This window comes from Schistocerca piceifrons, chromosome 3 (assembly GCF_021461385.2).
Source record: "Schistocerca piceifrons isolate TAMUIC-IGC-003096 chromosome 3, iqSchPice1.1, whole genome shotgun sequence".
NCBI lineage: Eukaryota > Metazoa > Arthropoda > Insecta > Orthoptera > Acrididae > Schistocerca > Schistocerca piceifrons.
In genome coordinates this window covers 239,026,595-239,051,442 of record NC_060140.1, presented here as the reverse complement: position 1 = coordinate 239,051,442, position 24,848 = coordinate 239,026,595, and the positions used below count along the sequence as shown (strand labels likewise).

At 38.1% G+C, this 24,848-nt stretch overlaps 1 protein-coding gene across 1 annotated transcript; it reads left to right on the top strand.

Annotated features, from left to right (window-relative positions):
- The first annotated feature begins 507 nt into the window (after positions 1–507).
- LOC124789442 (leukocyte receptor cluster member 1 homolog) lies at positions 508–24,104 on the top strand. Its single transcript, XM_047256792.1, has 3 exons — positions 508–800; positions 10,609–10,708; positions 23,169–24,104. Exons 1-3 carry the CDS (start codon positions 778–780, stop codon positions 23,997–23,999), a joined length of 954 nt encoding a protein of 317 aa, XP_047112748.1. The 5' UTR covers positions 508–777; the 3' UTR covers positions 24,000–24,104.
- Positions 24,105–24,848: the final 744 nt, after the last annotated feature.

The window sequence follows — 24,848 nt, the reverse complement described above, 5'->3', positions numbered from 1 at the left end:
TTGTTTATGGCCGATTTATGAAGTCTATAACACTTTCTACAACCAAGGCACTAAAACACACACACGCAATATTTACATTTTATGCAGTGCATAACGCGTATTGTTAGTAGAGAATGCATCTCATAATTGGTAACACTAAAATATTCGCAGCGAATATAGTGCCGAACATCGAAAGTGTTTCAGCAGTTCACAAAGTTCATTGTGAAGTAATGGCTGTAAAACTAAATTTGTACAGTGGTTACGCAATAATTTATCACTTCTAGCTGTGTTTACATAAGCTACATTTAATGTGGTGAAGTTAGCAGGAAATCCACTGAGAAATACTGGAAGTGAAATCAGGAATCAGAATGCTTGCCTTGAACTCCCGCCGACGTTCTGCCAACAGTCACGTGATTCTATGTTGCAGCCACTCCTGATGTATAGCCGCTGCACTGGTTGCCCAGTCTATTGCAATCTATGGTCGAAGGTATAGAGATCACTGGTGATCACTGTAACCTATCGATAGAACATTCAGAGATTCTATAACACTCGTAAACAAACGCGTTTGTGTTTTGCAGCTTTGGTTGTAAATATTGTGGCGACTTGTCAGTGGCGGAGAGCTGTAGTATCCAGTACTGAAACGGGACGCTCTAAATAATGAGTCATCAGCGATTGATAGTTTAACAATTGACGGCTAAAATTTAATAATTGTGCCATTTATGTAACGAAAGGAAGGATAAGTGAGTCTCCAAGAATCAACATTGCCATAGGAATTATTAGTGGCTTCATAGTGGAACAATGAACATTCTTCCGAAGAAAAGGTGGTGGGTGTTTATTGGTGTCCTCGATGTTCATTAGAAGTTTTCTCTCTGTATACTAATTTCTATAGCGAATTTAAGTTGCAGTAGTGATCAGGAACCTGTTCTAACGCATTACGTTATCCACATTTACGAAAAAGAAATACTGCACAGATATATATGATTGTGTGCTCAAATTTCGCACAATATATGTTGCTGCCAGCGTTTATATCTTTTATCTGGACAAATATGGTTAATGGAATTATTGTGTGTGACTAAATAGCCAGTTTCATAATCCGTATGACATTTTCACAATTTTTGTCGACATTATGTGGAACGATTGAGCGTAGAGGTCATGTAGGGGTTCAAGATGAAGATTATAATACCGCTGTTCTGCTTTGGCCAATGACATTCCAATCAGTATTATTTTAAAGTACTTCATGGTGACAGACTGACCGATAGTGTAGACCGAGGTCTAGGTTATGTTGAAAGGTGAAGACTAGGTTATGAGTTGGTGAAGCAATAAATATGTTATAAATTTTTTCGTAAACATTGTGCATTCCGTAGTCACGCTAACTTCTGTGATGAACCCTTTATTTCCTCAAAAGTCTGATATTTTCAATACTTTTGTGTGTTCGAAGATATTTTTAACCAGAACATCACACAAAAAAAAAAAGTTTTCCTGCAGGGATCAGCTTTGAATGTTGAAATGAGCTTGATTTCATGTCACAGTCATAATATTGGTTCAAAGCATCACAGGTCAAAGTTGATGGGGTTTATCATATTCTTCACTGCATTTAGGTATGTAATTATTTTAGTATCTCAACAAGGATTACTTCACTTTTGAGTGCTTCAAAATGACCATCCAACCAGAATCACAATGTAATTAGTGATTATTCAGTCTGCAGTAAAATGTGATCCTCATTCATTCAATATGTGCCTTTGATGAGGCAATTCACAGATGCACAGCAATTATTTTATTTTCTGTACAGCATATTTTAATTGAATGTTATTCATATCCAGCTGAAAGCATGACTTTCGGTACAGCTGTCAAGCAGTCTTCTGGTGATTGAGCAATGCTCAAGATATTTTGAAGTTTTGTTTTGTCACAGAGTTTATCATAATACTGGATGGAAAAGGAGAAGGGATTAACATTTTGTGGAGCAGCTAGTTCCATACATTATTTTATTTTTATGTGGTTGACAACCCACAAATTGCTTACAGTATTTTCCCTTTTCCATTGTTATATATTTACTATTCAGTATACATTCCTTTGTGAAATCTCTGCAGTTTCTTGTATCTTTCAAGTCATATCTGCTTACCTAGTGAGTGTGCTGCCCTTTGATAGTTGTTTTCATACAGCACCTGATGTATCACTTCCATCATAAATTAAAATTTTAACATATAGGTTCACATTTCCATATTCTCATTCATTTATATTCTGCATCTTCATGGGGTTACATTTCATCTTCTTAATACTGTTTACTGAGGACAGTAATAATCATATTTTAGTAGTCATAAGGTGTTTTCTGACTTTTTATCTTTATCAGTCATTTTAATGACATGATGTGTAATACAAAAAGTATGATGCTGCACAAGTCAATTAGCAATTTTATGAACATGCTGAGAAACCTTTTATAAAATGATGGAGTGGCATGTTGTGTGATGATGGCATGGAAGCATTGTCAAACAAACATTTAACATATGCGAATCGAGAATATTTAAATAGTCTTTATAATGTTCATACTGTAAGGTATCCATTTACTCTGTAAGCCTAGTACATTTTATCTAATGATTCTTAAGAACCACACACACTGTTTTGGTATGATGGGGTGGTTTGTCACTCAATTCCCTTCAAGTCAATTGCTTTTACTTGGCATATGAGTGGAAATGTCCACTACGTAAAGTGAATGAAGTGTCACATTTTTAGTTATATCAAATAGTTTATTTAAATAGGTGAAAACACATTATAATCTGCCCTCTGAACTCTTGTTTCAAAGCTACTTTAAAAAAACTGTTGTACTACCAAATGATGAAGATCCACCATAGGCAGTTATGGAGCAGACATGTCAAGGAGGGGGCTTGTAAGTCCAGGATGCATAAGAAAGGCTCACTGGTATAAAAATTTCACATTAGAATACTTTAAATGTGAAATTCAGTATAGTTAATGAAAGTTTTGCGTATCCTGAGAATGTATGGCGTGGCCACACCAAAAGGGCAGTGACACCTAACATATTAACTTTGTTCGGAATTCTGGAACAGTGTGAATGAGTTGATTCGGAAGCAACTGATTCCTCCCATCTGCTTTGTGGTGTGTGGCGTCATTACGGCGTGGAGTTTTTGAGTTGATTGTATTTGTAGATGGTGTGTTTGATGATGCCCTGTGATGATGTGTGTGCTGAGTGTAACATTGTATTGGTTCATTTGAGGTACAGTTTTGACAGTTGCAACGTAGCTCTGAGTGTTTATAGCTGGTGCCTAATGTAGGTTGGAAGTGTTTTCTGTGAGTTATTAAGGTTTTTGTTTGTTTGTGTGTTTGGGCTTTTGTTAGGTTTTATTGGTTTGGTGTTTGTTGTGTTGTAAGAAATTTAATTCACTGTATGGTTTCTGTTGGTATGTATGAATATGACCATGAAATTTAATGGTTCTTCATTGTATGCTGAGATGGGTAAGGATATGCTGTCAGTTATTAAGTTCTTGCAGCTATTTGGGCTGGTTGTAGAGTATGTCAGGTGCAGCACTTTTGGTGATAATAAGAGGCTGACGAGAGTTTCGGCACCTTGGACCAGGGAAGCATATAATTGCTTGTATCTGTGGGATAACATCTGGCAGTCGCATAGACACAGTACCTGGTTTGAGAAATCTAGGTTGGCCATGAGAAAGATTGTTTTGTTGACATTATTTTTGTTATAGGTCTTCTCTCAATTTTTGTGCGCATGAGACTCCTGTGCATGAGAGAAGGGTGTTAGATTTCTTTTTGCCGAGGGGTTTGTTCTGTGTATGGGGGTAAGTTGCGTGGGCCTTGCGTGGTTGTTAAGATCAATGAATCTCAGTTTAGTGAGAGGAAGTATGAGAGTAGTAGTTTTCGAGATAGTTTGTGAGTGTGGGGGAGGGGGGGGGGGGACTGTGATTTCAGGGGGTGGGTTTGCTGATTGCGTTTCTTGGGGTCTGGAGGTCCGTACTAAGAAGGAATTGTTGGGTTTGATTGAAGAATATATTGAGGAGGGGAGTACTTTAGTTTCAGATGCATTTTTGTCATATATGGGTTTGGGGAAGAGGGGTTATGAGCATTTAAATTGTTAATCACAGGCTTGAGTATAAAAATTACAAAACTGGGGTGTGCACTAATATAATAGAGGGGTTTTTGGGGGAGGATGATTAAATAAGTCATAGAGAGGGGGAAGAGTTGCTCTTCCAACCTGCAATGTCATTTAGATGAGTATTGCTGCCAGAAGAGCGTCCATGGGGATTATTGTACTTTTTTTTTTATAGGGCTGTGGGCTAGGGTGGTGGGTTGAGGGGGTGGGGGGGGGTATTGGTTGTTGACTTAATGGGGCGGGTTGTGCGTGGATGAGAAGGGGGGATTGTTTTATGATTATGTTGTAGAGGGCTTGCCAAGTTGCAGTTTTTTTTATTTGTAAGCTGGTGATTGATTTTGGTTTACTCTGTGTTTTTTGTTTGTTGGAGGTTTTTTTGGGGGGGGGGGGGGGGGGGGAGTGGAGTGTGATGTAGGTGTTTGGGGTTGGTTTATTGGTGGTAGGTTGTGGTTGATTTAGGAGTTTTTTTTGTTTGTGTTTCTTTGTGTCCATGCATTTGGATGTGTGTATGCACGTGTGTTTGAAGTGGCCTATCTAGATTGTGTTGCGGGATTCTGTTTGTGGTAAGTATTTTTTATTTTAGGTTTATTCTATAGGAATTGTAACATTTTTTGTATTTATGGTAGACTTGATGTGTGTTAATTGATGTAGTGATGTCTGATTGTTGGGGTTGTTTGAGGTGTTGGGGTTTTGGTTCTGTTTTTCATAATTGTAGGTTTTGGTTTTTCGATATCGATCGTTGTGGTTGAGCTATGCAGGTCAAAGGAAGTCTTCGATTCCTGTGGTTTTTTGTTGGTGTATTGGAATGCTGTATTATTATTTTTTTGTGTAGTGTTTGTTTTTGGAGTGGTTGGTGTTTTTATATTGTTGTTACATTTAGCTTGTCCCCACCCCGAAACCCCCCATTTCCTGTGTTGTCCCCTTAGTTTCATTTTATTTTTGGAGTTATTCTGTTATTGATGGGTTTTTGCATTTGTTGGCATGTGTATGTAGTGACATCATAGTCACCATATTGGATACGCTGAAAGTAACCGTTTCTGCCGTATTGATGATGTCACGGGTCAAAGCAGACAGGTGGAATTGGATGTAATGCCTTTTGTCCCATGAAATGATCTCTCATCCAAAGTTTACTAAGAATTTTAGGAAAAAGGAAAGGATCAACATTCTGAATTTTTCCAATCCTGCAGTTTGTTTTGTGTGTATGTATACTTTCATATAAACAGGTGTGCAAAACTTAAGGATGAAAATAACTTTTGCATGATGTGTCGCTATCAAGTAACACCTCAATGAAACTTTGACCATACAGAGAAAGAAGTGCTACAGCATAGCACAGAAGGTAACAGACAGAAATACACAATGAGGTGACAAAAATGACACTTTTATTCAAAGACAATAATTACACTGAGTCACCATGAGTAATGATAGTCCTTTGGACTTAACAGTAGGTGGGAAAGTGTTTGTAACAGGATTTGTGAGCACCGAAGATGGCAATGCATGTTCTGTAAGGTGCTGCGATGCTGACCACAAGGTTAGTAAGTTCTTATGGTAGGGTGTTCCATTTCTCCATGAGCATGGTTGGCAACTGGTGGAAGGTCATTGTGCATGTGGAATTGCTGCAGTACATTTCCCTGAACATTAAGTTGGGGAAACCAGTGGGCAGTATACTTGCCAGATATACTCTCATTCCAAGAGCTCATCCACATGCACCGTTCGATGCAGTCACGCATCTTCATCCATAAAAATGAAGTCAGGGCCAAATGCACCCCCAAAAACATGTACACAGGAGAAGAGTTCAGTGTCACAATATTGTTGACAGCTGGGTGTACTGTGTTCAAAGATTTGGAGGTCAGTACACCCATATAACATTATATCTCCCCACACAACACCTGAACCACCAAAGTGTGCATTACGTTTTCTCACCTCTAGCCATATGAGTGTACATCCAGCATTGTCGAATATGGCCGTTTTGGAAATCCAGGTGTTGAGGTGTGGGGAGGCATAATGTTTCATGGGCTTTCTAACCTCCAAATCTTCGAACACGGTACACACACAATTTAATGTTATTGTGACACTGTACTATACTGTAGCAGTTCTTTCTATGTATCATTGTCAAAGTATCATTGAGCTGCATTACTAGGCAGTGACACATCATACAAAAGTTACTTTCATCCTTAAGTTTTGTACATTAGTGTAAATTGACTGTCAGGAGTTAAGCTTACAAATCCTGTATATGAGTGTTCAAGACTTGTTCTGGTATTATATGTAACTCACAACATGCAGTGAAATTTGAGAAGAATTGAAACTGTTGCTTCATATGGTACCTGCAACATTTGAGAGTATTTTAAGTACAACCTAATTGCCGGACCACGATGTCCTTTGATGGATAGTATAAAAAGTTTCCACAGCCGTGATGGCATATAGTGCACATAGGTTACTGAACACTCTGGTAGTGAGAAACAATGAAAGTGAGACACTTCTGTTGATAAGTTACACACATCAGAAAAAGTTTTGCATCACCCCAGTTCCCAGAACTGAATATGGATGATCACTGTGGATATTGTATCACAGACACAGTCCCTTTGACTGTTCAGAGATGTCACTAACCCCCCCCCCCCCCCCCCCCCCCATAGATGTAAACAACTTTGCATGAGCAGCGCCTACTAGATGGAGAGGGTCTGACAGCTGATCAGTTCCAGTCATTCCACCAGGAAGGAGGTACACGGCTTGTGTTGTCTGTAGTTAACCATGCCCAGATGGTCAGTACTGCGGTTCGGTCGCGTCCTCATTGTTACTTTGTGCCAGGAAGGGCTCTCAACAAGGGAAGTGTCCAGGCGTCTCAGAGTGAGCTAAAGCAAGGCAGGAACTGTCGATGATATGCCTCACTCAGGCCGCCCAAGGTCTACTACTGCAGTGGATGACTGCTACCTACGGATTATGGCTCGGAGGAATCCTGAAAGCAACACCACCATGTTGAATAATGCTTTTTGTGCAGCCACAGGACGTTGTGTTATGACTCAAACTGTGCATAATAGGCTGCATGATGTGTTACTTCACTCCCGATGTCCATGGTGAGGTCCATCTTTGCAACTACAACACCATGCAGTGCAGTACAGATGGGTCCAACAGTGTGCCAAATGGACTGCTCAGGATTGGCATCACGTTCTCTTCACCAGTGAGTTTCGCATATGCCTTCTACCAGACAATCGTCGGAGACATGTTTGGAGGCAACCTGGTCAGGCTGAACGCCTTAGACACACTGTCCAGCAAGGTGGAGATTCCCTGCTGTTCTGGGGTAGCATTATCTGGGACCGACGTACACCGCTGGTGGTCATGGAAGGCACCGTAATGGCTGTACGATATGTGAATGCAATCCTCCGATCGGTAGTGCAACCATATCAGCAGCATATTAGTGAGGCATTCGTCTTCATGGACGACAATTCGTGTCCCCATCGTACACATCTTGTGAAAGACTTCCTTCAAGATAACAACATCACTCAACTAGAGTGGCCAGCACGTTCTCCAGAAATGAACCCTTTCGAACATGCCTGCGATAGACAGAAAAGGGCTGTTTATGGACGACGTGACCCACCAACCACTCTGAGGGACGTACGCTGAATCGCCTTTGGGGAGTGGGACAATCTGGACCAACAGTGCCTTGATGAACTTGTGAATAGTATGCCACAATGAATACAGGAATGCATCAATGCAAGAAGACGTGCTACTGGGTATCAGAGGTACCGGTGTGTAAAGCTATCTGGACCACCAACTCTGAAAGTCTCGCTGTATGGTGGCACAACATGCGATGTGTGGTTTTCATGAGCAATAAAAAGGGCAGGAATGATGTTTATGTTGATCTCTATTCCAATTTTCTGTACAGGTTTTGGAACTCTTGGAACTGAGGTGATGCAAAACTTTTTTTGATGTGTGTATTTATTTACTTTTCTGAATCGTATCTATTAATTGACTGCTTACTGATTTTGAGCATATTTAGTTCTTTAGTGTTTTTTTGTTCATAAGTTGATGTTGTTGGTAATTCACCCACATATAAACTGAAAAGACAATGGTTTTCAATAATAAAAATAATGAGCTAGACATTTTGTCAGACCCCTGTACAGAATTAATGAAAACAGTTTAATCAAACAAATTCAGTAAAATTTATGCGATTATGTGACCATGGCATCAGTTTCTGATATTCACCGATGTTTTGGACACTGTTGTGAATGACTTCCTCCAGGGTTGTGTAATATTGCTGAATGAGGAGCAGGTAAAAACCACAGAAGTGACATAATAAGTACCATTCCTGTTATGCATGAAGACAGCTAAGGCAACACAGTGAGGTGTGTGCCTATTCCCACTATATTTATAACCATTTCTAATAGTCCAGCCTCTTAAACACAGTGGGCCAGCTACCACAACCAGCCAAGATGACACAAGCCTGTATCCATCATCCCAATTCATATTGGCAGGTTTTTTTGAAATCTCAGTCATAATGTTTATTGTATTCCTCTTGTAGGAGTGTGACTGTGGCAGGTTCATGGATTTACCCAAATGTTTTAGTCTTGTCTTGGTATGCTCCACATTCAACAACATCAGTCAATAAAATTTGTTATGAATAAAGGTCATCAGTTCTCTCCTCTTCACTCCTTTCATCTAAACAGAAACTGAGTTATATAATGTTCGTGGCACACTGTTTTAATAAATACATCCCCTTGATGAACACCACTTGCAATAATTGCCAAAGATTGCTGAGTATTGTAACATAATGATGTGGTAGTGTACATAGAAAAGTTTCATTGAAGCTGACAGCAATTGTGGAAACTTACATATAACAAAAGATGTGAATAACTCTTCTGAAAGAAAAGAACCATTATGGTGTGAGTTAAGGGAGTTACGAAAGGACTAGAAAAGTTTTGAATCTCAAATTCTGAGTGTTAAAAATAAGTACACTTAAGAGCAGTGCACAAACTGTGAAATTATTTCAACATGAAAGAACTAAAAGAAATGGATGAGCACGTACAGAACAGTAGACCAACCGACAGGCACTAGTAGAAATACTGGAGCTAAGGGAAACCTAAAACAAAGAAAAAAGAAATGAAGTTGTAGCATGGTATTAAGTAGAAAAAATTATGAATTATTTTGGAATATTAAGATGACTCACTGAAAGGCAGAAGGACTGCATCATCGATAGGCACACAAAGGGTATGGAGCTTGGCTAGCTTTTGGAAAGCACTTCCTGTTTCTAGCTATAGAAAAATGTGCACACAAATGCACATTCACTCACATGCACATGATTGGCTCCCTACACTGAGATCAGTCAACTGCCAGCTCTTTACTGTCCCATGGTGAGTATATGGGATGGGGTGAGGGGGATGGAGTGAGGCAGGAGGCAAGGAAGGAGTTGAGGGCAAGCATGTAGACTTGGGCGTTATATAACAGCACACAAGTAGCTGATGTAGGGACACAAATTGGGTGGGGGTACTGGGGCAGGGGTGATACCCACACACACACACAAAACTCTATTGGGGGGGGGGGGGGGCACCTTAGATTTAGGTCAGGAGGGTTATGGGAGTGAAGGTGCTGTAAGGACAGCTTCCATCTGTGCACCTCAGAAAAGCTGGTGGTGGTGGGGATGATCCAGATGGCATGGGTTGTGAAGCAGGCATTGAAATCTCACATGTGCTCTGCTGCACGTTTTACCATTGGGTGGTCCACCTTGTTTTTGGCAACAGTTTGGTGATGGCCATTAATTCTATTCGACAGCTGCTTGGTTGTCATACCAATGTAAAACACTGTGCAGTGGTTACAGCAGGGCTGGTATGTAACATGGTTGCTTTCACAAGTGGCCCTGCTTCTGATGGTGCAGGATGAGCCTGTGACGGGATTGGAGTAGGTGGTACTGGGTGAGTGAATTGTGCAGGTCTTGCATCTGGATGTTCCACCATTTATGGTCTCTGTGGGAGTGGCCACTCCCACTCCCAATCCCCTGCCACATGGATCATACTCCTGTGGAGCTGTCAGTTGATTGAGCACAATGTAGGGAGTACATATGCACATGTGAGCGAGTGTGTGTGTGTGTGTGTTTGTGTGCATGTTTTTCCTACAGCTAGAAAAATGAAGTACATTCCAAAAGCTAGCCAAGCCCCATCCCTCATAATTTTCAACCAGAACTTCCTGCACATTATTAATAGAGAAAAATAGTGTTCTCGGAGAGATTCTATCTCTCAGAGAGATACTAAGTTGGGTTTTAAACGTGGAAAAACTCATTTCATGTCGCCTCCACCATAGCATAGAGTTACTTACAATATAGGCCTAACAGAAAGAAAATTTGAGGAGACTCTCATAAAAAAGATAAATTGTCCATTCCTTGAATTTATTTACTTAACCAAGCATGAAAATGGGACTGGGCTGTTTGCTCGTGATCTGTTGCCAGTCAGTAACTAAATCATTATACTGTGTTGTATATGTGATATTTTTTGTTTTGTTTCATGAGTATGCTTTAACTGTTTTGTATTTAGATGGCATGTCCGCACCAAAGAGAACATAGCCAGAGTCCGAAGAGATGAAGCAAAAGCTGCTGAGGAAGAAAAAGAAAGGCAGAGGAGGGCTTTATTGGCTGTAAGTATTTTTTCTTGGGAGACAGAGACGTGTAACAACATCCTGGTACACCTTATTGATGAGCTCTTATTAATAATATTTGCCCATTGTAGATGTACAAAAATTACAAATTGTATTGGAATGACAGCATCCGTCACATCTGCTGAAGTCTTTATTTCTTAAAGTTGTGTCTGTTTCCCAGCATTTCATGTGTACTGCAGCCAATGTGTGCACTATCCACATAAAATGTACATATTGATTGTAGACCATGAAAAGATGAGCAGGAAATGTTTGAAACTGTTGTGGTCTAAAGAAATAAAGCTTTTCATCTGTAAAGGAGGCCACTTTTACTGAAAAGCAGAAGTGTTGAGTCATCAATGACTGAAGGCTTCTGCTTTTGGATGAGTGGTCTCCTTTACTCCTGAAGTATTTGCTTTCTACCAGAACTTCCCTACTGCAGAAATAAAGCTCTTCCAATGTATGTAACTAGTTGCTGCAATTGCAATACAATCTGAATCATTATTGTTTTCTTATTTTTGTATCAGAGATTGGGTTTCACTAGGCATGGCCTGCATCTCAATAGGTATGGGAAGGGGAGGCTGGCAAAGCTTATAGGTGACTGTCTAGTGGGTTGTGGTGGGATCACTGACTGAAAAATTCCTGTTGTAGTTGGTGTTAGAGTTGCGTCATTTGTATATTGAAGTCAGGTGATAGGTATACCTGCTTAACGGAGGTCCCTCTAACTAAGGAATCACCTTCAGAGGTCATCATGTTTCCAAGTAGATAACGAATTAGCATATTTCGTCAAAATGCAAGAGGAAATTATTGGTATATCAGAGCACCAATTAAATAATTTGACAGTTCAGAGGCTTCCTTTACCAGGATACAGATTAGCTGGCTGTTTTTCAAGGAGTTCCTTGTGGAATGGGGGAGTGGCCATGTATGTAAAAAAACTGTATTCCATTTGAGTCCATAGACATATCATGGCACTGCATTGAACAAATATTTGAATGTTGTACAGGGCAGTTGAATTTTGTGAAACTCAACTTCTAATTTTTGTTGTTTATAGGTCCCCTAACTCTGACTTTAGAGCATTTCTGCTCAAACTACAGAAGATTCTTGATTCACTTTATAGGAAATACCAGAAATTAGTTATATGTGGTGACTTCAGTATAAATTTTATATATGATTGTGCAAGAAAAAGCATGTTGGTAGCTCTCCTAAATTCATATGATCTGATACAGACTGTGTTTTCTTTCCAACTAGGGTGCAGGGGAACAGTAGCACAGCCATAGACAATATTTTTATTCATTCTTCATTACTAGATGGGCAACCTGTTAGTAAAAGGGTGGATGGCCTTTCAGACCATGATGCACATATTTTAACACTAAAAGGCTTTTCTACTCAAACAACAGTCACATATAATTACAAATTATGTAGGGAAGTTAATCCAATGGCAATAAAGAGTGTTTTAAACCTCGCGAAGGAACAAGAGTGGCAGGATGCTTACAGTGCTGATAACATAGATGACAGATATAATGCTTTCCTGGATACGTTTCTCATGCTCTTTGAGAGTTGCTTTCCATTAGTATGTTCTAGATGGGATACTAGCAGTAAAAGACAGCCTGGTTGGCTGACTAGTGGGATAAGGATATTATGTAGAACAAAGTGGGTATTATATCAAAATGTTAGAAGTATTCACAATCAAGCTACAGTAGCCCATTACAAACACTATTGTAAGGTGCTTACAAAATGTTATTACGAAGGCAAAGAGTATATGGTGCGCAAATAGAATAGCTAATTCACAGGATAAAATTAAAACATTATGGTAAGTGGTGAAGGAAGCGTTTGGTCAGCAGCACAAGGTTGACGGTATAAAGTCAGTTTGTAGTAAAAATATTTCTGTTATGATAAATCACATATATGTACAGTATTTAACAATCATTTTCTGAGCATTGCTGGTGAATTAAATAAAAATTTAGTTTCTCCAGGGAATCATATAACTCTCTTGACAAATGCCTTTCCAAGATAGATATCTGAAATACTCCTCTGTGATACAGACAAGGAGGAGATTGAGTCAATAATTAAATCACTGAAGACTAAGGACTCTCATAGATATGATGGAGTACGTAGCAGAATATTAAAGTACTGTGCTGCACATGTTAGCCGTATACTTAGCCATATTTGTAATTTTTTCATTAGGAATGGTCAGTTTCCTGAACAGTGATTAAAGTACTCAGTAGTAAAGCTGCATTATAAAAAGAGAGAAAGGGATAGTTTTAGACCTATTTCTATGCCATCAGTGTTTGCTAAAGCTATTGAAAAGACTGTGTATGTAAGGATAGTTGATCATTTTATATCACATAATTTGCCATCAGATATACAGTTCAGCTTTAGAAGTCATTTAGTAACTGAAAATGCTATATTCTCTTTTCTCTGTGAGGTACTGGATGGGTTAAACTAAAGGTTTTGAACGCTAGGCATATTTTTTGATTTAATTAAGGCATTTGATTGTGTTGACCACAAAATATTGCTCCAGAAGTTTAACCCTTATGGAATACGGAGAGTAACAATTGGTTCACCTCTTACTTTAACCCTTTTGCAGTCACCCGATTTGGAGTGGTGTGTGCTAAAAATGTCATGCGTATTTATATTGTTTTGCTACATTCTATTTAAACTGCCATATATCATTCAGTATTCACTTTAAAAATATGAAAAAATCACCACTTATCCATAAAAGTTTGTAGAATATTATGGCTTACACAGATTATTATAATGTTTCAAATGAATTTGATTGTGACAGTCCAGATAAAATATTTTTTTTATTTTTGATATTATAAATTTGACTTTGTTTCCATATATCCAACACTGTGCTTCAGTTTAAGAAGGCCAAGTACAGTCCATAGAATCTACACACATTTGTGAGTAAAATGACATGACGGACATAAAATTTGTGTTATTATTCAGAAAGTTAATAATCATTTATTTGAAGAGAACATTACAGGATTTCCGTGTCTACTGTATGACTTAGCATTTGTGTTTAGGAAAACATTCACTGTGCAAACCCTTATTACATCTATTGCAAACAATTCTTGACCTTCTTTTCCTTTCCTCACTAGAACACACACAGCATCTTGACTCTTTCTTCTCTGGAAGTTTTCTCAAACCCGGAGAACCACGAGGATCATCAGTTGCAAATACTGTAATAGGGAAGTGTGACATTTAGTGGCAACTAGACTCTCATCAATACTAAGTTGTTCATGAGGTGTGTAATGATGTCTAAATATATTATTAGCATGATCTACCCATGGCTGGTACCTGATACATGGGACATAATCAGGATGGCTGGTGCTGGACATTTCTCACTATCCACAAGATGAAAGAATTTCATAAGATACCTAAATCGGTGGGCAGAAAATATTTTACCAAACCACGGAAATGCCTGTGACAGTTTTGTGCTCCAGTATGAGAGCATTGTGGGCCTTTTATTGAGTCCGATATTTAGTAAGCAAGCAATAAAACCTCTTACCTCGGTACTTGTCACATTCTTCCATTTCTTATATGGTTTGGACAATGTAGCATGTTTAGTTACAAACTGTTTAGCTGAACGATTTGTTTCAGTTACAATAAGTTGCAGGAACGTTGTAGTAAAGAATATATTGAAATATTCTATCACAGGAGATCCTGCTGGTGGCATATGTTTTGGCCCTGGCAACTCTTGAAATGGATGTGGTAATGGCTGTAGTGTTTCGGGCGCAATTACTTCAGTGTATTGTACATCTTCCACTTCGTCTTCACTTTCATTCACAATATTGTCAAGTACATCACTGTTACTTTCTGAAGTGTTGCTACATTCACTAAAACACTCTGTATCACTAGTAAAATGTAAAAGTTCACAAATTTCTTTGTCTGTAAGTCCTTTGCTGTGGCCTGGTGTAGGCCACATTTTTCATAAAAAGTGGAGAAAATAAACAAACAGTAAATGCTTAACGTGAAGAAAACACACAGAAACAATGATAACTAACTGTACTGTGCAAAAACAAGAATGTAGAATGCAATAACAGAATGTAAACATGTACTGCGAAACTAGACGTCAATAAACATACGATGCAAAAGCGGAATAATCGAACGCTAATATTTCACTGAAACGATGCTCAATTGTCGATAGCTATCGACCTACACGTAGCTCGAGTCAAAGAGCATCTGTAATCAGCACGCCAAAACCATCTAGCACCCGATTCTGTAAGATAAACAAGACGAAGCAGAGTACCGACAAATCGGCACCCTGACAGTATTAGCATCATTAGGGGGTGACGATACATCTTTACCTTGACATTCAAAGGGTTAACAACAGACAGCAAAAGGTCATTATTCACAGTGCTGAGAATGACTGTGAAGTGGGATATGAATGGGGTACGGTCAAATGGCGGGGGGGGGGGGGGGGTGCCCCAGGGATCATTGTTACGGCCACTCTTGTTCCTTATTTATATAAATGATATGCCCTCTTGTATTACGGGTAACTGTAAAATATTTCTGTTTGCTGATGACGCTAGCTTGGTAGCAAAGGATGTTGTGTGCAATATTGGCTCAGTTTCAAATATTGCAGTTCATGAAATAAGTTTGTGACTTGTAGAAAATAAACTAACACTAAATCACAATAGGACTCCGATGTTTTAATTTCACAGAATGTATATATGATTAGTGAAACTGACCAGTCCAAATTTCTGGCTGATCAGATAGATAGTAAACTGTCTTGGTAAGCCCATGTTCAGGATCTTGTTCAAAGACTTAATGCTGCTATTTTTACTATTCGAATGGTATCTGAAGTGAGTGATTGTTTGACACGAAAATTGGTCTACTTGACTTATTTTCCTTCGCTTATGTCATATGATATTATATTTTGGGTTACTCTTCCCATTCTAAAAGGATATTTTTGGCTCAGAAACGGGCAATAAGTGGTGTAAGTTTGTGAACCTCTTTTTGGCCCTTTTCGCTAGTCTGAGTATTTTGACATTGGCCCTCTTCAATATATGTATATTCATTATTGTCATTTCTTGTTAACAATATCAGCTTATTCCCAAGAATAAAAAGCTTTCATTTACTTAATACTTGGCAGAAATCCAATCTGCATTTAAATCGGACTTCCTTAACTCTTGCACAGAAAGATGTGCAGTACACTGCTGCATTCTATTTTCAGTAAGCTACATCACAAGAACTCAAAAATCGTAGCAGTAATCCACGTGCTTTCAAACCGAAACTGAAGAGTTTCCCTCATGGGTCACTCCTTCTGCTCAGTTGAGGAGTTCCTTGAAAAATTAAGCTGATTCTTATGTTATATTGTTGATTGTGTTTGCTTAAACTTTTGGCTTGACTTCTTTTTGGGTTCATAAACATTTTATTTTATCTGTTATTGCTTTTATGTTGTAATGTTGTAATTTCATGTACTGGCGTGTTCCATGACCCTTGGAGATTTGTTCCTCAATTTGGTCCTACAGAACTTGACATGTAAATAAAATTCAGGATAATTGTTCATGTTCTGTTGCTTGAACCTTTAAAACTCATGAAATGAGTTATATTGCTTTGCTGCATGGCCATCTGTATTGTGACTCGTTCTGCTGCTGATGAAGATGCCTCAGTTTGACTGCAGGCCGTTTTCCATTAAAACTTTTACAAATACTTTATATATTCCTCCACGAAAGTGCAAAGTAAGTTACTGCTGTCTCAGTTTGTTAAGTTATAGATGTTTTCTTGCCCACTCAACTGTAGCTTATCCCTGTGAGGTGTTTTTGCATTTATAATCTTCTTCCTTTCACATGTGGAGATCTTTTTTGTGGAGCAGGCTGTAAGTTAACACCTTGGTTCACACTACCAGCTAGATAAGTGGGGCCTTCCACAGAACGGTTGAACACATGGGACCTAACTGAATACTGAATCAAAAGCTTATAGGTGACAATACAGGAAAGAGCCTGAAGACAATATATAAGCAACAAAATATCTTCTTAAGATATCAGTTGCACCAAATACTGGCAAATAGTTGTCATGAAAATATTGTGCTAGTGACCATCTGACTTAATGCCTGCAAATTGGCATCATCTTCCGTATTTGTTGCTTTTATTTTGCCAAAATATTAAAGGACTAAGATGTTTTATTAGTTTTAAATTGACCTCTTAAATATTAATTACGGTGATGTATTTGGGCAGATAACTTTGTTTTCTCAGCTATCATTGTTGATAAAGAATTGTGGTGTGATTCAATCCTGTTATGGTTGCTTATATATTGTCTTCGGGCTCTTTCCTGTATTGTCACCTATAAGCTTTTGATTCAGTATTCAGTTAGGTCCCATGTGTTCAACCGTTCTGTGGAAAGGCCCACTTATCTAGCTGGTAGTGTGAACCAAGGTGTTAACTTTCAGCCTGCTCCACAAGGAAGATCTCCACATGTGAAAGGAAGAAGATTATAAACACAAAACACCTCACAGGGATAAGCTACAGTTGAGTGGGCAAGAAAACATCTATAACTTAAACAAACTGACACAGCAGTAACTTATTTTGCACTTTCGTGGAGGAATATATAAAGTATTTGAAAAAGTCAGTACACTTAATAAAACATATTCCATGTAGGTATTGGGGCTGGGGCAAACTGTTTATGAATGTTATAAGAAATAGTTATTGAAAATAAAAGACAAAATTATAGACATTTTGCAATACATCGCATTAGGCAGATTTGCCAGTCAAATGCAATTCCGAATTTGGCACACATTAATTTATTCGGATCATAACCAGAGACTAGTGTTCTGCACAATGTTTAAAAATACAAAGACCTCCAATACCATTTGTAAGTAGCAGGTCGGTTTTTTTGTTCATCTATAATTTAACTTGGAGATCCTTTTCCTTTATATTTATAAGGGAAATAGTAGCTTATTGAAGAGAATACTTTTGTATATTCAGGAAGGAAACATTTGCCCAGTGATTAGAATGAGTAGAAATGAGGTAATAATAATGATAATTTACAAGTGCCCAATATAAGATATGCTTCAGGTAATCATAATGATAGTTTACCAGTTGCCAATATGAGATATGTTTCTCGAATTTAATGAATTCCCATCCTTTTTTTTCGTTTTTAGACCATTGAAATTTCACATATTACAACAGAAACGCTGTTACAGATACAGTATTGTTTGAGCTACTGAGATGTAAAATAAAGGACTTCTGGTTGAACTGTTCAAGTGATAGATGTGTTTTTGAGTTATTTTTTTGCCGTGCTGCTTTGATCAAAGTCCACATTTTATTAGCACTAATGAGTCCAGTTGTCTGCTGTCTGTGAGACAATTATCATGAGTGTCCAGCAGCTGCTGCAAGCAGACTGTGAGGCAGGAAGTATATTCTGAAAATAAAGCATGGAAATTCTAGGCACTACACAGTTGAATGCTGTCCTTTGGCAGAATTTAATGGCAATATTGCACTGAAGTAAGACTGAGTTTGACACACCAAAGCGGTTTGAATTAAACAAAAACTCACTTATCTTGGCATAAAATAGACCCAAAACATAATATCTGACTATTGTGGATTCTGCAGACATTGTAGTCTGTCAAATGAATATGGAATTCATTTTCTTGTTGATCTCCCAATGTGCATGTTGCTACCAGCTGTCGCTACATCGATGGAAGTTGTGGTTGCCTAAACCTTATTTTTATCCTTCAACAAAATTAGTGGGTCTGTGTTCGAAGATGGCTATGTTGTATCACATGTTACCTGACCCTATGTCTATAAGGTGTCCCTCAATTAAATGTTTATGTCATACGCCAGATCAGCAATTATTACAGTGGGATTTAAAAGTGTGTTCACAAATTTAAGAAGCTGATAGAGGAATCAGACTGCAAACTACTTCAGAATAGGAACTTATGGTCTTGGAAGTAATCGTGAGCCAGTGAAACCTTTGAAATGTCAAGAACATACAAGGATAATGAATGCAAACGCACGTTAAGTTCAGCAAAGGTAATGTACTGTTTACGCGGCAATGTTGTATGTTACAGAAACTGTTCATAATGGTGACCACCACGTTCAGTGTAGGCATAACACTCTTCACAGAAATTCTGGCGCATTTTACCAAGCACACCAAGCATTGCACGGGACCTCGACAGTCACTGCAAGTATCCAGGTGAGGAATTGGTATCATGTACATGAGACTTTTGATATGCCCCCCCCCCCTCCCTCCCAAAAAAAAAAAACAAAAAGTCAAGCGACATCAGATCAGGGAATCAAGGTGACAACCCCCTTCCAGTCAGACACCTGGGATATTGACTCTGGGTATGTTACTTACTTACTTCACAGAAAAATGTGTATATCTAAAGCCTCATGAATGAGACACCAGTTGCTGATGAAGAAACACTTCTCACAGGATACTTTTAGCAACTGATGAGGTTTGTGTGGTGCCTGGTGTACTTGGTAGAGTGCACTAGTCTATCCTATGAAGATGCCTATATTAAAAGTGGTGGTCGCCATTTTGAAAACCTTTTGTAATGTACAGTATTGTTGAGTAAAATAGTACATCATCTTTGTTGTACTTAAGATGTGCGTGTATTGACTGTCCTTGTTGTTCCTGGCATTCCAAAGCTTTCACTGGTTCAGGATTACTTCCAAGACTGTAAGTTCCTACTCCAAAGTAGTTGTATTTAATATGTTAATTGTGGCTGTAGATCACAACAACCTGTCAAAAACATCTAGCAAATACAACCAACTCCTCTTCTATGTGATACCCTGACTGAAGGAGAGTTTACTTAATGCATTTGCTGCTCTTACAAAATATTTTTATTTGAAAGTAATATGGTTGGTTAACTCTAAAATTTGAGTTGAGATTTGCCACCATTAGTGACGTCTTGCATAAATTATGCTCTCTCATGACACTCTCGTTGTGATGATTGAGCGGTTTGGGTGACAATTTTATAAAAACACTGTGAAAACATCATAAGTTTGTAAGCCAATAAAAGCTTTTCAACATGCCACATTGTTTAAATACAGAGTTAAGGGGAGTTGGCACGCCCTATCCCGACAATGTTAAATTTAGTGACTTGGCTTCTCTGTATTTCAGGTGAGCCTTTGACATGAAACTTTTGGAGGACATTAAACTGTATGTTCTGAGTCTACTGAATTACAATAATTGCATTTCAGCCACTGCTTTCAGAAATACAATTTTTTAACTACGCGGTTAAAATTTTGTGTACTTTTTTGTATATTATCCTAAATAATTTTATACTTAACATTATGTTCTTCTTTTAGTTCAGTAGACTCAGGATATGTATGTTATTACTCCCCACTTGAAGTGGTTTCTGAGATTTAGGGAAAAATGCAACAGAAAATGTAAATTTTCGGGAACAGTTTCTAAAGTTTCAGAAGACTGTAACTCACTTAATGTATGCTTAATTTTTTATTTTTAGTCACTCAGAAGCACCCTGCACCATGCTGTATATCATCCTCTTTACCTTTTTCCAAGTTTTTTTTTTTTCTCCCTCTGGACTCCTTAGTGGCCAACTGTGCTGCATACTCTGCTTTATCAATGCGAACCTTGTCCAGGATTAATTCCCATATGCTGCAGCACTTTCACCCTACCAATGTTGCCCTCATTAAAAGCAATAACAGCATCACTGACCCCCCCCCCCCCCCCTTCCCACCACTGCAGTAATTGCACCATGAATCAGGTCCAGGAGGGCAAAGGTGGTGTACTGGTTTTTCATCTGTTGACAGTCTGTGGAAGAAGGTAGCCTATACTGCCTGCTTCATTTTCAACAAATCCTCAGTATTATTTGTTTTGGCCATCCCACAATACTGCTGTAGTTCATCAATAATTTTGTCTGTCAGCCTGCCTCTTATGGTTTTACCATCAGAAAGTTTCTTGTCTTTCAAACTTTGTTTCAACTTCTTCAACCTAGTGCCCATCATGTTCTGGACAAGACCTTTATAACACAGCAATCCACAGCCTTCTGTATAAAAAAATTACCAATTCTATTAGATGTTGAAGTAATGCATGTAAAAATTTTAACATTTTCAACCGGTGTAGATTATATTTAAAAAAATAAAATACTTCCCATGTGAGTTTATAAGTGATATATGTATCATTGTATTCAGAAAATTGCAAATTTTATAATGAGATAAATATCTGAAAATGTGAAAAAATCATTAATTGGAACAACTTCATAAAATCAGTAGTAATAATGGTAAATGGAAGACTTGCTTTTGCCCTTACATGACTCTGGTTTATACTACTGTTGCGCTGTTTGGTGCCTTATGAAGTTGACTTGACGAAGGACATTGAAGAAATCCAAACACATGCTGCCACGTTTGTGACAGGTCAATATAACCCATAGGAAAACAATTCTCAGGAAACTTAAATGGGAATCACTGAAAGAAATGACTTTTTCCTCAGGAAATTCTGTTGAGCACACTCTGAGAGGTGACTTTCAAAAGTAGGTTGTATGGTAATTCTACCATTACCATCATATATCTTTTATTAGATTATGGTGGATGTTAAAGGCATACAGTCAGTCATTTTCCCCTCGTGAGTGAACTTCAATGAAGAGTAGTTAATATTGGCACAGTGCACCCACTGCCATGCATTGTACTGTAGTTTAGGATGTCTATCCAGTGCTAACATCTACTGACATATTGCTTTTGGCTTCTGTCTTGGGTGCTTCAGCTGACATTTGTTTGACAATTTTCTGACCTTTCACCAACATAAGTGGCTTGCATTGTCAAAGGAGGGGGACACTTCGACAATATCAGCTACTTATGGTGGTGAATTGTCAGAGAAGTCGTCAAAGAAGCTTTGGCTGAAGAACCTGAGACAGAAGCCAATAGGCAGTATGTTAACACCTACCCACAAAAGCCTCAACAATTTTATACTAACATCTGCTGCAGTTTTTATTGTTAACATCCTGTTCTGTGTAACTGTTTTGTTTTATAGTGTTGTTGTTGTATATGTAAATTGGTTTCTTATTCTTAAACTTTGATGTATGTCTGTGTTGTAATGTGAATTTCCAATGCAAGGAGATGCTTACGTAAACTCTCTCTGGTGACATGAGTTGCTAAACCGATCTGAAACTGTGTAATTGTATTGCAATTAATTTGTACCAGAAATAACTAGAAAACAAAAATTTGTGTAGGCTACTCAAGAAATTGTCCTTCGAAATTCTGTATCATGCAGTGCAGTGGGCAGTGCTATAATGTGTGACATCACAGTACGTGACTTGCAATTCTATCACATGAAATCTAAGAGAGTAAAAATTCTGCATAAAATTGCAAACCAAACATTGAAAGAATAATTAGCCAAAATGCTTCTGTGAAAATTGTCCTGCAGATTTATGTACCAAAACTAAGTAAAATCCTGAATGCTAACTGACACTCAGGTGCATATTTAAACCTGCACTGTAAAAATAAGATTGTCTGTAAAAGTAAATGAGATCTGAACTAAACTTTACTGAGCTGGACCTGATAATCATTTTGAAATCCAAAACTTGACTTTGAATTATTTGACTGTCCCTAACCAATTTTCATGACCTACCTCGCAATGGAAATTCAGTACTGCTCGAAAGTGGTACATATTTAAATGCAGCACAGCAGCAAACCGACTAACTAAACACCTCGTCAAGTTCAGTGCAAGGAAACGTAGTTACGCTATTCACACCATGCCTTTTTGTCTTGAGTGACTGTTCTGCTCAGTGCACTGTAATGACACATAGTTACGAAATTGAACGTTCATGAGAAGATGGGGGAAGAAACACAGCTTAGTGAATGATTGAAAAGAGACTAGCATTCATAACTGTGTGAGGAACTTGACTCCTTAACTATTACAACCACCTTTACAAAAATCACTTCTTGTAAAAAATATGACTCTACCATGAAATTAGTTAATGAAATGGCAAAAGAGTAGTGAATCATAACTCTGGAGTCCAAGCTATGCCAGCATCTCAGCAGTCAGTCAAACTAACTGACCCAAATCAATAAAGAAAGATTGTGTTAAATATTTGCTTTTCTCAAACTCATGATAAATTTCGCACGAGTAAGCAATGCAGCAACGACATTACCTGAACATCTTCACGGTTCTCAATCCGTCTTTACAAAATCATATTTCAAAAAGGAACATCCTTTGTGTTTGCAACTGTATGTTATGCTAGCTATTTACAGACTACTCAGCAGTGGGACCAACACCCAACTCATTACTTCTCACTGAATGATACATTGTCAATGACAATGCACAGGCGACCAAAGATCACAACGTTTGTACTCAGAACCTCTATGGCATAACATATTGATTATTGAAGACTTCAGTTTCAAACATATTTAATGTACAAATATGAAGTATGACATATTAAATAAAAAGAGGGCTCACCTAACTCTTATTGAATAACAAAAATAAAACCTTACTACACTTCTGTTGATGTCTTGGTTTAGAGACAGCTCATTTTAGACTATCATTCTGATTGTTTCAGGAACAAGAGGCCCGCACTGCTTTGCTCCGTAAAAAAGCAAGAAAGGATGGTGGTCAGTCTCCTGATGAAGGTGGAATTCAAATTACAAATAAAGCACAACATGTCAATCTCTTTGATGATCTGGAAGAGGGCAAAATTGTATCATCACTTAAGAATGAAGAGCATGAACGTGAAATAAAAGAAGAAAAAGAGAAATATGAAAAACAAATTGGTTATTTAACATACCTAGGCCAGGACACTGTTGAAGCCACTGGGAAAATTCCTTGGTATGATAAAGTTCCTGACAGAAAGAAAGCAGAACCATTAATGGGAATGGATGCAGAAGTATCTACAAAGAGCAAATTACTTAATGATCCTTTACGAGATATAAGGAAATATTTACGTGTTAAGGAAGAACAATATTTGAATAAGAAAAACAAAACAGCAGATGCTAACAAGGAAGTAAGTGCTCATACAAGCATAATAGATAACAATTTAGACACTTACAAGAAACATAAAGACAGAAAGAAGAAGCATAAAAAGAACAAAAAAGTGAAGAAGAAACATAAAAAGCATCGGAAGTCAAAGAGAATTAGCAGTGATGAGAGCTCTGAAGTGAACAGTGAAGTTAGCAGTGATGAAGATCAACATGACCAAAAGCCTAACTTAGAGCAGTTACGAGCTGAACGCTTGAAACGTGAGGCTGAAGAAAAACGAAAAGCTGAAGCACTGCTAGCTAGGTTACGAGGTGAAACTGTTGAAGAAGAAAAGACTGAAACCATAGCAGTGCCTGTAAAACAGAAGTACAATTCTCAGTTTAATCCAGAACTCGCAAGGCAAAATTTTAGATAAGGTGTGCTGCTCTATTTCCAACTTACAGTGTTGTATATATAATGAGTTTGGATTATAAACTGAAAATTTTATGTTTTGTTGAAAATAAAAATTGTTTTCAAAGTTGCAACCTTTTTACTGTACATAATTCATTATCACTGATTGAGGGAGGTGGTGCAGTCGGAAGGAAGGCTGTTCAAATCCGCATCCGGTCATCCAGATTTAGATTTTTTGTTATTTCCGTAAATCGCTTCAGACAGATGTTGGGATGGTTTCTTTGAAAGGATGCGGCTGACTTTCTTCTCAATCCTTCTGTATTCTGATGGGAACGATGACCTCACTGTTTACTCCCTTCCCACAAAATCGAGCAACCAACCAACCATTATTACTGACATTTTTGTGGTTTTCCTGTACCTGCTGTTCATAAATCCCACATCTGAATATTGTTGTGTGATATTATATACCATGTTCTCACTAGTTAATGAATTTGATGAACAAATGAAGGTTCTGCCACCCAAAATTTATGTTGCCAGAGCCAGTATTTAAGGTCTGTTTATTCTTCAGCTCTGAAACCATGATTCTTTCTTCCATGCACTTTCTTTGTTTTCACTTACGTGGTTCCTCTTTTTGAACATCCAGAAATTCATAGAGGGTTGCAAAATTAGTGCACATTACAATACTTAGTTTGCAACAGCGATATTCTGTAAGTGGTATTTTTGGATGCATTTTCACTAAATTTCTTTCAGCAGAATGATAATGTGCCGCAACAGTTCCTTAGCTCCAGAGCTCAAGTGTGTCACATATCACATTTGTTCGCCAGTAATAATCAGTATGTCTGTCTCTCTCTCTGTTTTTTTAAAAGCTTGTGGT

Excerpts from the sequence above, each read along its gene's own strand:
- LOC124789442 (XM_047256792.1), top strand. The coding sequence starts at position 778 with ATGAACATTCTTCCGAAGAAAAG. Across the intron at positions 801-10,608 it reads AACATTCTTCCGAAGAAAAG|ATGGCATGTCCGCACCAAAG; the intron begins GTGGTGGGTGTT and ends TTTTGTATTTAG. Across the intron at positions 10,709-23,168 it reads AGAGGAGGGCTTTATTGGCT|GAACAAGAGGCCCGCACTGC; the intron begins GTAAGTATTTTT and ends TGATTGTTTCAG.